The sequence below is a fragment of the Theropithecus gelada genome, chromosome 8, assembly GCF_003255815.1.
Source record: "Theropithecus gelada isolate Dixy chromosome 8, Tgel_1.0, whole genome shotgun sequence".
NCBI classification, from domain to species: Eukaryota; Metazoa; Chordata; class Mammalia; order Primates; family Cercopithecidae; genus Theropithecus; species Theropithecus gelada.
Genome location: NC_037676.1, coordinates 146,960,784 through 146,974,731, shown reverse-complemented (window position 1 = coordinate 146,974,731; position 13,948 = coordinate 146,960,784). Strand labels below are relative to the sequence as shown.

The 13,948-nt window shown below is 46.5% G+C and overlaps 1 protein-coding gene across 2 annotated transcripts in view; it reads left to right on the top strand.

Moving 5' to 3' along the window:
- The window catches only part of ZNF251 (zinc finger protein 251), a 36,157-nt gene extending 22,995 nt beyond the window's left edge, over positions 1-13,162 (top strand). For both annotated transcript variants that reach the window (XM_025395312.1, XM_025395313.1), the window contains one exon: positions 10,697-13,162. In XM_025395312.1, the coding sequence (XP_025251097.1) occupies positions 10,697-12,435 (1,739 nt within the window). In that variant the 3' untranslated portion in view covers positions 12,436-13,162. The remainder of the gene's footprint in view (positions 1-10,696) is intronic.
- The last annotated feature ends 786 nt before the right edge of the window (positions 13,163-13,948 follow it).

Here is a 13,948-nt window from a genome sequence, read left to right as displayed (position 1 = left end):
GTTGCAGGGTTTGGAGCAAACACGTGCAAGGAGGGCTCCTGCTCCGCAGTCAGTCCAGGTTTTGCGTCCAGTCAAGCAGCTGTTTGCAGGTGGGCTTGGAGCGGTGGCCTCTGACCCGCAGGGACTAAGAGGGAGGGGTAGGGAACTCAGGTCAGGCGGCTGCCGGAGGCCTCATGGCAGTCGGAGCTCATGTCAAAGAGGATAATGCATGTGGAGGCAGCTCAGAAACAGGCCTGCTGCACTGGGTCTATTTTAGAGGTGGGGTCTCAACATCTTGCCCAGGCAGTTCTCAAACGTTTGGCCTCAAGCGATCCTCCCACTTCAGCCTCTCAAAGTGCTAGGATTACAGGCATGAGCGACCACAGCCAACTTAAGTAATATTTTATCAACATTTTTGTTTTGTTTTGTTTTGAGATGGAGTCTCGCTCTGTCGCCCAGGCTGGAGTGCAGGGGCACGATCTTAGCTCATTACAACCTCTGCCTCCCGGGTTCAAGCGATTCTCCTGCCTCAGCCTCCCATGTAGCTGGGACTACAGGCACATGCCACCACGCCCGGCTAATTTTTGTATTTTTAGTAGAGACAGGGTTTCTCCATGTTGGCCAGGCTGCTGTCGAACTCCTGACCTCAGATGATCCACCCGCCTCAGCCTCCCAAAGTGCTGGGATTACAGGTGTGAGCCATGCAGCCTGGCCTTTATCAACAATTTATTACATATAAGTGAATTATTACTGCTGCCAGTATTAAGTTACCTACTGTGGTTTGTGTTTGAGGTCTGATAGGTTCTAACGCTCAGTCTAATGTAATTGGCCAACTCATCTTTTTCCTATGACTTGTCAATCATGCATAGGTTTTGGATTATCTAGAATTGATGTACAGCACTTTTCCCCCAGTGTGTTACGGAAGATTTCAGACATACACCACATTTGGAAGAACTTTATGGTGAAGACTCATACACCCACCACCGAGGTTCTGTGTTAACATTTACCATGCCACTATCCCTCTACCAGACCCACCATCTACTTTGTTTTTGCTTTTGAAGTAAATTGCAAGGCTGGGCACAGTGGCTCACACCTGTAATCCCAACACTTTGGGAGGCTGAGGTGGGCAGATCACTTGAGGCCAGGAGTTTGACACAAGCCTGGCCAACATGGTAAACCCCGTCTTTACAAAAAAATTTAAAAATTAGCCAGGCGTGGTGGCACATGCCTATAGTCCCAGCTACTCAGGAGGCTGAGGCATGAGAATCACTTGAACCTGGGGGGCAGAGGTTGCAGTGAGTTGAGATTGCATCATTGCACTCCAGCCTGGGTGACAGAGAAAGATTCTGTCTAAAAAAAAAAAAGTTCAGCTGTCAGGACATGTCCTTTATTGAATTTAATTTTATTTTTAATTTTAAAATTATTGGGCTGGGTGTGGTGACTCATGCCTGTAATCCCAGCACTTTGGGAGGCAAGGTGGGTGGATCACCTGAGGTCAGGAGTTTGAGACTTGCCTGGCCAGCATGGTGAAACCCTGTCTCTACTGAAAATACAAAAATCAGCAGGGTGTGATGGCTCACTCCTGTAATCCCAGCTCCTCAGGAGGCTGAGGCGGGAGAGTTGCTTGAACCTGGGAGGCAGAGGTTGCTGTGAGCAGAAATCACACCACTGCACTCCAGCCTGGGTGACAGAGCAAGACTCTGTCTCAAAATGCATATATACATACATAAAATAACCAAGAAGCAGCACTAACAGGACACTTCCTTTAAATACATATGTGTCATTGATTGAAGATCAGTGTTTGTTTACAGTTTTTTCTTTTGAGGTGAAAATTATATAAATGAAGTGCACAAATCTTAAGTGTGAATTTGCTGAGTTTTAACAAATAGACACACTTGTGTAAACCAAACCTCTATCAAGATATATAATGTTATTGTTGCCCAGAAAGTTCCATCGGTACGCAGTACACCATTGAGGAAACACACTTTTGTAGCTGGAGAAAGACAAAGAACTGCATAGGTTTGTGAAACTATGGTTCTGATAGCCACTGTTTGTGGTCATTTTGACTAAAAGTGTTGATTGGGATATTCTAAACTTGCAGGGGAGCAAGGCTCCTGTGTGTGGTTCGTGCCAGACTTAGACCAGGAAGCAAGGTGGCCTTAGCTCGTGGCCCAGGCATCCCATGGGTGATGTCAGTGTAGTGAACCCTAATGTCGTGGGGTTTCGTCAGTGCTCTGGACATCATCTGGAAGCACTGAAGTCCTGTTGGGGCAGTTGGAAGAGAGTCCGCCCTCAGTCTTAATCCCATGTGGCGACACGGTGCCCGAGGTGCTGCTGTCTCCTCTCATGGGGGTAGTTCCCACGACCGTCACTGGGTGTCTGAATCGCGTGAGGAGATTTCTTTTTTTTTTTTTTTGAGACGGAATTTCACTCTTGTTGCTCAGGCTGGAGTGCAATGGCACCATCTTGGCTCACCACAACCACCGCCTCCCAGGTTCAAGTGATTCTCCTGCCTCAGCCTCCCTAGTAGCTGGGATTACAGGCATGAGCCACCACGCCCAGCTAATTTTGTATTTTTAGTAGAGATGGGGTTTCTCCATGTTGGTCAGGCTATTCTCCAACTCCCGACCTCAGGTGATCCGCCTGCCTCGGCCTCCCAAAGTGCTGGAATTACAGGCATGAGCCACCACGCCCGGCCTCGCATGAAGAGATCTTGAGTAAGATCTTGTCAGCCAGATGGGAAAAGATGATTCTGTTTTTGTTTGTTCGCCTTTGAAGGGGCAGTGGTGAGCACAGATGCCCTGCTTTAGAAGTTCTGAGTGTGTGTTGTACAAGAAGGAGGTTAGTGATGGACGCCCCCGGGAGCCACAGGCTCTGGTCCCGTCATCCCCTACCACGGTGTCTGACCTGGCCCGGCAGGCGTCTCTGGCAGTGCCTCCATGTGGACTTTGAATCCAGGCTGACTTTCAGTCGTGTTTGTTGGGGATTCCTTGCCAGGGCCCTGCCCCTGGGACGCCTCGTCGCGGCGTCACGTGCTGTGCTTTCCGTGGCTGTCTTACGCAGGAGGCCTCTGGGAGGCAGCAGAGCCCACCCTTGCTGCTCTTTGTCCAGGGATTGGTGCTCTGGGCCCCGCGCCTGGAGGGTCCTTTAGGCCAGGTGGATAAAGCATGGCCTCTCCACTTACCTGTTTGTTTTCTGAGTTCTCTTTTGGCAGTTTTCAGCCGATTCTGGTGATGTACGGAGAGGCACCGCTGGGCCTGCCATACAGCTGCACAGTGAGCGAGCGGCCTCGAGGTGGTGGGTGAGGGCACTCCCTCCTGGGAACCCCGCCAGCCCTGCCTGCAATGTTGAGAAACTGTTACAGTGGAACATTTTTATCTGAGTAGTCACAAAAAACACATGTAACTTGTTGATAGCCTGATGAGAGATGTTTTGGTTTTGGTTTCTCAGAGACAGGGTCGCACTCTGCTGCCCAGGCTGGAGTGCAGAGGTGCGGTCTCAGCTCACTGCAGCCTCCACCTCCTGGGCTCAAGCGTTCCTCTCATTTCAGCCTCCCAAAGTGCCAGAATTACAGGCATGAGCCACCACGCCCAGCCCAAGAGATCTATTCTTAAGCATCCTGTTACATTGATATGAGACATCGGGGAGGACCCTGGCATTTAAAAGGAATCTTACATGCTTGCTAAAAGGGCACTACGCATAGAGAAAACGACATAAAAACTTTTCTTCATTTTTTTCCCAATTTTTCTTTTGACTTTTATAACCAGGAGCTTTAGGAGTGAACTCGTATTTTTAAATTTTAATATGAATATAGGTCAGGCACACTTCATTTTCTTCCACTTCATTTTGTTGTGCTTTGCAGATACTGCTGCCTTTTTTTTTCCCCCGTAGACGGAGTCTCGCTCTTGTCGCCCAGGCTGGAGTGCAATGGCACGATCTTAGCTCACTGCAACCTCCGCCTCCCGGGTTCAGATTTTCCTGCCTCAGCCTCCCAAGTCGCTGGGATTACAGGCGCGCACCACCATGCGTGGCTAATTTTGTATTTTTAGTAGGGACAGGGTTTTACCATGTTGGCCAGGATGGTCTCCAACTTGTGACCTCGGGTGATCCGCCCCCTGGGCCTCCCAGAGTATTGGGATTACAGGTGCGAGCCACTGCGCCTGGCCAACATTTTTTACAAATTGAAGTTTTGTGACAACCTTGTGTTGAGCGAGTCTTGTCAGTGCCATTTTCAACAGAACATACTCACTTCTGTCTTCGTGTCACATTTTGATAATCATTGCAGTATTCCAAACCTTTTTATTATATCCGTTATGGTGCTCTGTGATCTTTGATCTTCAATGTTGCTACTGTAATTGTTTCAGGCACCATGAACTCTGCCTGTATGAGATGGTGAGTTTAATCAATGAATGGTGGGTGTCCTGACCCACTGAGCAGCCATTCCCTACCTCTCTCCCTCTCCTAGGGCCTCCATATTCCCTGAGACTCAGCAATATTGAAACTAGGCCAATTAATAACCCTGCAATGGCCTATAAGCGTTCAAATGAAAGGAAGAGTCACACGCCTCTCACTTTATTGCAAATGCTAGAAATGATCAAGCTTAGTAAGGAAGGCGTGGTGAAAGTTGAGACAGGCCAAAACCCAGGCCTTTTGCATCTGTTAGCTAAATTGTGAATGCAAAGCAAAACTTCTTCAGGCGTGGTGGCTCAAGCCTGTAGTCCCAGCTTCTCAGGAGGCTGAGATGGGAGGATCGCTTGAGCCCAGGAGTTTGAGGCTGCAGTGAGCTATGATCACACCACTGCACTCCAGCCTGGGTGACAGAGTGAGACCCTGTCTCAAAAATATAATAACAATAAAAAGAAAAGTTCTTGGAGGAAATTGGGAGTGCTATTCTGGTGAACATAGGAATGACAAGACAGTACAGCAGCCTTATTGCTGATATGGAGACAGTTTCAGTCCCCCTGAAACTGACTGGATAGAAGATCAAACCAGACACATTCCCTTAAGCCAAAGCATCGCCTCTAGAGCAAGACCCGAACTCTCAATTCTGTGAAAGCTGAGAGGGGTAAGGAAGCTGCAGAAGAAAACCTTGAAGCTAACAGAGGTTGGTTCATGAGGGTTAAGGAAAGAAACAGTCTCCATAACAAAAGCACAAGGTGAAGCAGCCACTGCTGATGGAGAAGCTGTGTCAAGTTGTCCAGAAGACCTAGCTAAGATGATTGATGAAGGTGGCTACACTGAATAATAGATTTTCAGTGTAGACAAAACAGCCTTCTATTGCAAGAAGATGCCATCTAGGACTTTCATAGCTAGAGAGAAGGCAATGCCTGGCTTCAAAGCTTCAAAGGACAGGCTGGCTCTCTTGTTAGGGACTATGTACACACATTATATTGTTTACTGAATGTTCACAAATCAGACGCAGCCATAGAACCAGCACAGATTAGGAAACAAAGCATGATCAGCTCTACAGAAGCCTAGTGGTGTCCCTGCCAGGCACTACTGCCCCAGGGATAATCACTGAGTTTTGCTTGGTTTTGAACTTTTTATAAATGGAATTTTGCAGCATACAGTCTTTCATGTTTGGGTTCTTTCACTAAAAAAAATGCTTTTTTCAGAGACAGGGTCTCACTCTGTTGCCCATACTGGAATGCAGTGGCACAATCATAACTGACTGTAATGTCAAATTCCTGGGCTCAGGTTTTCCTCCCACCTCAGCCTCCTGAGTAAGGGGGACTACAGGTGTGTACCACCATGCCTGGCTAAGTTTTATTTGTTTTTAATTTTTTTTATTTTTTGGAGATGGAGTCTTGCTCTGTCGCCCAGGCTGGAGTGCAGTGGAGTGATCTCAGCTCACTGCAAGCTCTGCCTCCCGGGTTCACGCCATTCTCCTGCCTCAGCCTTCCTTCCAAGTAGTTGGGACTACAGGTGCCACCACCACGCCCAGCTAACTTTTTGTATTTTTAGTAGAGACAGGGTTTCACCGTGTTAGCCAGGATAGTCTTGATCTCCTGACATCGTGATCCGCCCTCCTCGGCCTCCCAAAGTGCTGGGATTACAGGTGTGAGTCACCACGCTCGGCCCATGCCCGGCTGTTTTCTAGTAGTCTTTTATTATTATTATTATTATTATTATTATTATTATTATTATTATTTTGAGACAGAGTCTCACTGTGTCACCCAGGCTGAAGTACAATGGCACGATCATGGCTCACTGCAACCTCCACCTCCTGGTTCAAGTGATTCTCCTGCCTCAGCCTACCAAGTAGCTGGGACTACAGGCGCACGCCACCACGCCTGGCTCATTTTTACATATTTTTTAGTAGAGAAGGGGTTTCGCCATGCTGGCCAGGCTGGTCTTGAACTTCTGGCCTCAAGTCATCTGCCCACCTGTGCCTCCCAAAGTGCTGGGATAACAGACGTGAGCCACTGTGCCCGGCCTGATTTTCTAATACTATACTAACTTTGCATTCTTTTTTTTTTTTTTTTTTCTTGAGACAGAGCCTCACTGTTGCCCAGGCTGGTGTGCAGTGGCATGACAGCTCACTGCAACCTCTGCCTCCTGGGTGTTCACATGTCCGTGTGAAGACACCACCAAACAGGCTTTGTGTGAGCAACATGGCTGTTTATTTCACCTGGGTGCAGGCGGGCTGAGTCCGAAAAAGGAGTCAGCAAAGGGTGGTGGGATTATCATTGGTTCTTATAGGTTTTGGGATAGGCAGTGAAGTTAAGAGCAAGGTTTTGGGGGTAGGGGGGTGGATGTCACAAAGTACATTCTCAAGGGTGGGGAAAATTATAAAGAACCTTCTTAAGGGTGGGGGAGATTACAAAGTACATTGATCAGTTAGGGTGGGGTAGAAACAAATCACAATGGTGGAATGTCATCAGTTAAGGCTATTTTCACTTCTGTGGATCTTCAGTGGCTTCAGGCCATCTGGATGTATACATGCAGGTCACAGGGGATATGATGGCTTAGCTTGGGCTCAGAGGCCTGACACTGGGTTCAGGCAATTCTCCTGTGTCAGACTCCCAAGTAGTTGGGACTACAAGTGAGGATCATCACGCCCAGCTAATTTTTGTATTTTTGGTAGAAATGGGGTTTCACCATGTTGGCCAGGTTGGTCTCAAACTCCTGGCCTCAAGTGATCTGCCCTCCTGGGCCTCCCAAAGTGCTGGGATTATAGGTGTGAGCCACCACGCCCAGCCTAACTTTGCATTCTTGAAATAAACCCACTTGTTGATGTGTTATCCTTGTTACATATATGACAGGATTAGTTTCTGAATATTTTGTTTAGGGATTTTACATCCATCACTGTGGATGAGATTGGCCTTCAATTTTGTTTTCTCATACTGTTGTCAAATTTTGGTATCAAAGATGAATTAACCTCACATACATTGTTGGAGCATGTAGCATCTCTTTCTGTCTTCTGGATGTAACTAATAATGTAATAATAAAATGTAAATAATAAAACAGAATGAACAAATAACCAAAATGAAAAAGGAGCCACCACCTAGATATTTCAGACTATAATAAAAAGATATTTTGGGCCGGGTGCAGTGGCTTACACCTGTAATCCCATCACTTTGGGAGGCTGAAGCAGGAGGATTGCTTGAGGTCAGGAGTTGGGGACAAGCCTGGCAACATAGTGAGACCTTGTCTCTACAAAAAAATAAGAAATTAGCCAGACTACAGGTGGTGCACACCTGTAGTCCCAGCTACCCGGGAGCCTGAAGTGGGAAGAGCACTTGATCCCAGGAGTTCAAGGCTGCAGTGAGCTATGGTCACAACACTGTACTCTACCCTGGAAACAAGCAAGCACGGTGGCTCACGCCTGTAATCCCAGCACTTTGGGAGGCCGAGGCGGGTGGATTGCCTGAGCTCAGGAGTTTGCAACCAGCCTAGGCAACACGGTGAAACCCCGTCTCTACTAAAATTACAAAAAATTAGCCGAGCGTGGTGGTGAGCATCTGTAATCCCAGCTACTCAGGAGGCTGAGGCAGGAGAATCGCTTGAACCCAGGAGGCGGAGGTTGCAGTGAGCTGAGATCGTGCCATTGCACTCCAGTCTGGGCAACAAGAGTGAAACTCTGTCTCAAAAAAAAAAAAAAAAGAAAGAAAGAAAAAGAAAAAAGGTGGTGGTGGTTGGGGGGAGATATTTTGAGCACATTTATACCAAATAGATAAAATGTATAAATATCCTAGAAAAATACAATTTATCAAAACTGACACAAGAAAAGGTTAATACATAATTATTTAAGTGCTAAATAAATTGACTCATAATTTAAAACCCTTCCTCAGAAAAAATGCCAAGCCCAGATGGCTTCACCAACTTGTACTAAACAGTTAAGGAAGAAATAGCAACTATCTTACATATATATGTTCAATAAAAGTTGGTTTATGCTGTGCATATAATTTTAGAACCTGATTCTTCACTTTGTAATATAAGCTTTTCATTTAATTATGTATCTTTCTATTATAATAGTGGTAGAATGGTATTCCATTATGTGAATAGTCTTTACTGGGTTTAAACAACCCCATTTTTGGAAATTTGGGTTCTTCCTTGTTTCCCCACAATTACAAAATGCAGTGAGCATCATTGTACTCATTTCCATGTACATACGGCAGTCCACTTAGGATAAATCCTAGGGGAGCAGTTTGGGGGACAAAGGGTGTGTGATATATCAATTTTTTTGGCTACATATTGTCAGCTTTTAAAAAAAGTTGTATTTTGGCCAGGCACAGTGGCTTGTGCCTGTAGTCCCAGCTACTTGGGAGGCTGAGGCAGGAAGATTGCTTGAGCCTGGGAGGTCAAGGCTGCAGTGAACTGTGGTTGCACCATGGCACTCCAGCCTGGGCAACAGAGTAAGAACCTATCTCAAAAAAAAGTCATTTATTTACAGTCCCACCAACAGTACATGGCACGATTGTTGCTTTAATTCTTTTTTTTTTTGAGACGGAGTCTTGCTGTGTCGCGCAGGCTGGAGTGAAGTGGCACGATCTCGGCTCACTGCAAGCTCTACCTCCCAGATTCACACCATTCTCCTGCCTCAGCCTCCCAAGTAGCTGGAACTACAGGCGCCTGCCACCACGCCTGGCTAATTTTTTTTTTTTTTTTTTTTGTATTTTTAGTAGAGACAGGGTTTCACCGTGTTAGCCAGGATGGTCTCGATATCCTGACCTCATGATCCGCCCGCCTCGGCCTTCCGAAGTGCTGGGATTACAGGTGTGAGCCACTGCGCCCTGCTGATTGTTGCTTTAATTCTTACCAGTGCTCAGCATTTTTTTTAAGCCTTTATCATAAAGTCCAAATTTCTCAACCTCTTTGCAGTGCTTCTTGTGTCTTTACCCTGCCCCATCTTGCCCCACTCTCCCCTCATACTTCTTGCTCTAGCCGTGGTGGGATTAAAAAAAGACAAGAGTTTCACTCTGCCACCCAGGCTGGAGAGCAGTGGCGTGACCCTACCTCACTGCAGTCTCGAACTCCTGGCCTCAGGCTCCCAAAGTGCTGGAATTACAGGTGTGAGCCAGTGCACTCAGCCGTTAAATTCTTTAATTTTTTTTTTCTTTAGACAGGGTCTCATTCTGTTGCCCATAGTGGAGTACAGTGGCACCATCATGGCTCACCACAGCTGTGACCTCCCAGGCTCAAGCAATCCTTACACCTCAGTCTTCTGAATAGCTGGGACTACAGACGTGCATCACTGCACCCAGCTAATTTAAAAAAACAAATTTACTTTTGTAGAGATGGGGTCTCCTTATGTTGCCCAGGCTGGTCTTGAACTCCTGGCCTCAAGCAGTCCTCCTGCCTTGGCCCCCCAACTGGGATTACAGGTGTGAGCCACCACATCCAGCCAGATTTTTTTTTTTGGGGGGGAGACGGAGTCTCACTCTGTCCCCCAGGCTGGAGTGCAGTGGTGCGATCTCAGCTCACTGCAAGCTCCGCCTCCCGGATTCCCGCCATTCTCCTGCCTCAGCCTCCTGAGCAGCTGGGATTACAGGCCACCGCCACCACGCCCAGCTAATTTTTTTGTATTTTTAGTAGAGACAGGGTTTCACTGTGTTAGCCAGGATGATCTCGATCTGACCTCGTGATCCACCGGCCTCGGCCTCCCAAAGTGCTGGGATTACAGGCGTGAGACACCGCGCCCGGCCCTGGCCCAAATTCTTTAAATCAAGAACTTGATTGATATTTTTGTGCATCACAACCAGGCCCAGGCCTTCCTGTCTGCCACTGCTAACTTATTTCCTTTGTCAGGTTTCAGCTTGAACCTCACCCCTGGCATTTTCTCTGACCATGTAGACTAGGTTAGGGCCAATAACACATTTACACAATTTCTGTCACATGGTGTATCATTATTTTTAAGAACTTACTTGCTATCTACTTGAGTAGAACATGAGATCAGAGACTATATTTATCTTCCTGTATATTCCTTACCTAGAACATGCCTGGCTTTCTAAATATTTGTTGAATAATTTGCCAATTTGATAGGTGAAAAATCATAATTTGTTTTGATTTGACTACTTTGATAACTAATGAACTTGAATATTTTTATCCTGTTGATTGGCCATCCCATCTTTACTTTTGAATTCTGCCTTTCACATGTTTTCCTGTGAGAGCACTGCCTTCTGCATGACAGTTTGTAGGAGCTTCTACCACATCGTGGACATTATCCCTGATGGAAGGTTTTCTCTAGTAACTCATTCATATTTTTCTTTAACAGATTCCGAGTTTGGGACCAAGAAGGAACTATCTATTTTAAACCAAAAATTTTCCGAAGAAGTAAAATCCCCAGAATTTGTATCAAGAAGTGTCTTAAGGGATAATGCACAGGCAGCTGAGTTTCGGGAAGCATGGTGCCATGAGGGTAAACTCGAAGAGCATCTGGGAAATTCTGCCGGGCAGAGTTTGAACAAACCCAATATTCACAAGAGAGTTTTAACAGAAGCTACCATGGGTAGGGAAAGATCTTTGGGAGAAAGACCCCAAGAGGGTAGTGCATTTGATAGAAACTTGAATCTGAACCAAAATGTTGTTAGACTTCAAAGAAATAAAACAGGAGAGAGGGTCTTTAAATGTGATATATGCAGCAAAACCTTCAAATACAATTCAGACCTAAGTAGACATCAGAGAAGTCACACTGGGGAGAAGCCATACCAATGTGGCCGGTGTGGACGAGCCTTTACTCACAGCTCAAATCTTGTTCTGCACCATCACATTCACACTGGAAATAAACCATTTAAATGTGATGAATGTGGGAAAACTTTTGGACTCAATTCTCACCTCCGTCTTCATCGGAGAATTCACACTGGAGAAAAACCCTTTGGCTGTGGTGAGTGTGGGAAGGCTTTCAGTCGAAGCTCAACTCTTATTCAACATCGGATAATTCACACAGGAGAGAAACCCTACAAGTGTAATGAATGTGGAAGAGGCTTTAGCCAGAGCCCCCAGTTAACTCAGCATCAGAGAATTCACACTGGAGAGAAGCCGCATGAATGCAGGCACTGTGGGAAGGCCTTCAGTCGAAGTTCCAGCCTTATTCAGCATGAGAGAATTCACACTGGAGAGAAGCCCCATAAATGCAATCAGTGTGGGAAGGCCTTCAGTCAGAGCTCAAGCCTTTTCCTCCATCATCGGGTTCATACTGGAGAGAAACCCTATGTATGTAATGAATGCGGTAGAGCCTTTGGTTTTAACTCTCATCTTACTGAACACGTAAGGATTCACACAGGAGAAAAACCCTATGTTTGTAATGAGTGCGGCAAAGCCTTTCGTCGGAGTTCCACTCTTGTTCAGCATCGAAGAGTTCACACTGGGGAGAAGCCCTACCAATGCGTTGAATGTGGGAAAGCTTTCAGCCAGAGCTCCCAACTCACCCTACATCAGCGAGTTCACACTGGAGAGAAGCCCTATGAATGTGGTGACTGTGGGAAGGCCTTCAGCCGGAGGTCAACCCTTATTCAGCATCAGAAAATTCACAGTGGAGAGACTCGCAAGTGCAGAAAATGTGGTCCAGCCTTTGTTCATGGCTCTAGCCTTACACCAGATGGACAGATTCCCACTGGAGAGAAGCACAGCAGAGCCTTTAGCCATGGTGCAAATCTCATTCTGCGCTGGACAGTTCACACTGGTGAGAAATCCTTTGGATGTAATGAATATGGAAAAGCTTTCAGTCCCACCTCACAACCCACGGAAGATCAGAAAATGCATGCTGGGGAAAAGCCCTATAAATGTCAAGAATGTGGAAACGCCTTCAGTGGAAATTCAGCCCTTATTCGACATCAGGTAACTCACACTGGTGGGAAACCCTGTCATTGCAGTGTGTGTGGGAAAGCCTTCAGCCAGAGTTCACAGCTCACACCACCTCAGCAGACTCATGTTGGAGAGAAACCTGCTTTAAATGATGGATCTAAAAGATACTTTATTCAAATCAAAAAGATTTTCCAAGAAAGACATTTTTAAAGTGATAAATGCAGAAGACAATTTAGCAACTGTTCACTTTACATTAGAAGATAAGATGGCATAATGAAAGATAAATAAGGTCTAAATATTCCTGGCAAAGTAAAATAAATAGTTCAGATGACTACTAAAAGTCATTTAAAGTCATTAAATCTGGGAGTCAACATAAGAGAATTCATTCTGGGAAATCAGGCTGTCTGTGTAAAGGCTACTGCCGTGCTCAGGAGTTGAACCGTGTGGTGCTGTGTCCGGATACTCATGATGAATGGATGGAGGGTGTGAAAAATGAGCCCAGCTGGTGCTCTGGGTCTACTCTGCCTGACATCCTTCCAGTCTTATCTTTTGTTTCCTATCCAGGCCCAGGCTTGTGGCTGAGAACATCCACTTTCAGTCCCATACATCTGCCTCCAGGCAGAGAACTTGCGCCTGCTGGTGGGGCTTAGCCTTATTCCTTCCACCACCTCCCACCAGCCCGCAGAGGAACTGCAGGTACACGTTTCCTCCTTGCTTGGAGCCCCAGTTTTTGCATTTCATTTTCATTAAAATGGAAGTTAGTTTGGTTTTGGTTCTAAGGAACTCTACAGTTTAGCAGAGAGAGGGACCTCAGGGGCCAAGAAAGCAGGGGCCTACCAAGTATCTCCACTTTTGAAAATTATAATTACTGATAAAAAATTTTTTTAAGGCAGGTTTATTGAAGCATAATTTATAAACAATAACTTTTTTTAGTGTATAGTTCTGTGGGGTTTGACAAAAGCAAACAATTGTGCCACCACCACATTCCAGATACTGAACATCTTCACCACCACCCAGAATTCCTTTGTGCACTCTTGTGGTCAACCCCTCCTCAACCCCAGTCTGTGGAAACCACTGGTTTGTTTTCTGTCCATCGCCTCACCGTTTCCAGGATTGCAGTGTGCAGCTGTTTGCGTGTGGCTTCACTGAACGTGATGCATTGGAGTCATCCACGTTGCCTGTGTAGACTGCTTTTTTACACCAAGTAGCATTCCATTGTATGGACGGAGCCATTTGTTTATCCGTTCCCGCATGGAAGGGTATTTGGGCATTTTCACTATGGGCAACTATGATTAAAGCTGCCATAACTGTGTATCAACTACAGGCTGTTTTCACTTTGGGAGGCCGAGACGGGCAGATCACGAGGTCAGGAGATCGAGACCATCCTGGCTAACACGGTGAAACCCCGTCTCTACTAAAAAATAAAAAAAAAGGCCGGGCGCGGTGGCTCAAGCCTGTAATCCCAGCACTTTGGGAGGCCGAGACGGGCGGATCACGAGGTCAGGAGATCGAGACCATCCTGGCTAACACGATGAAACCCCGTCTCTACTAAAAATACAAAAAACTAGCCGGGCGAAGTGGCGGGCGCCTGTAGTCCCAGCTACTCGGGAGGCTGAGGCAGGAGAATGGTGTAAACCCGGGAGGCGGAGCTTGCAGTGAGCTGAGATCCGGCCACTGCACTCCAGCCTGGGCGACAAAGCGAGACTCCGTCTCAAAAAAAAAA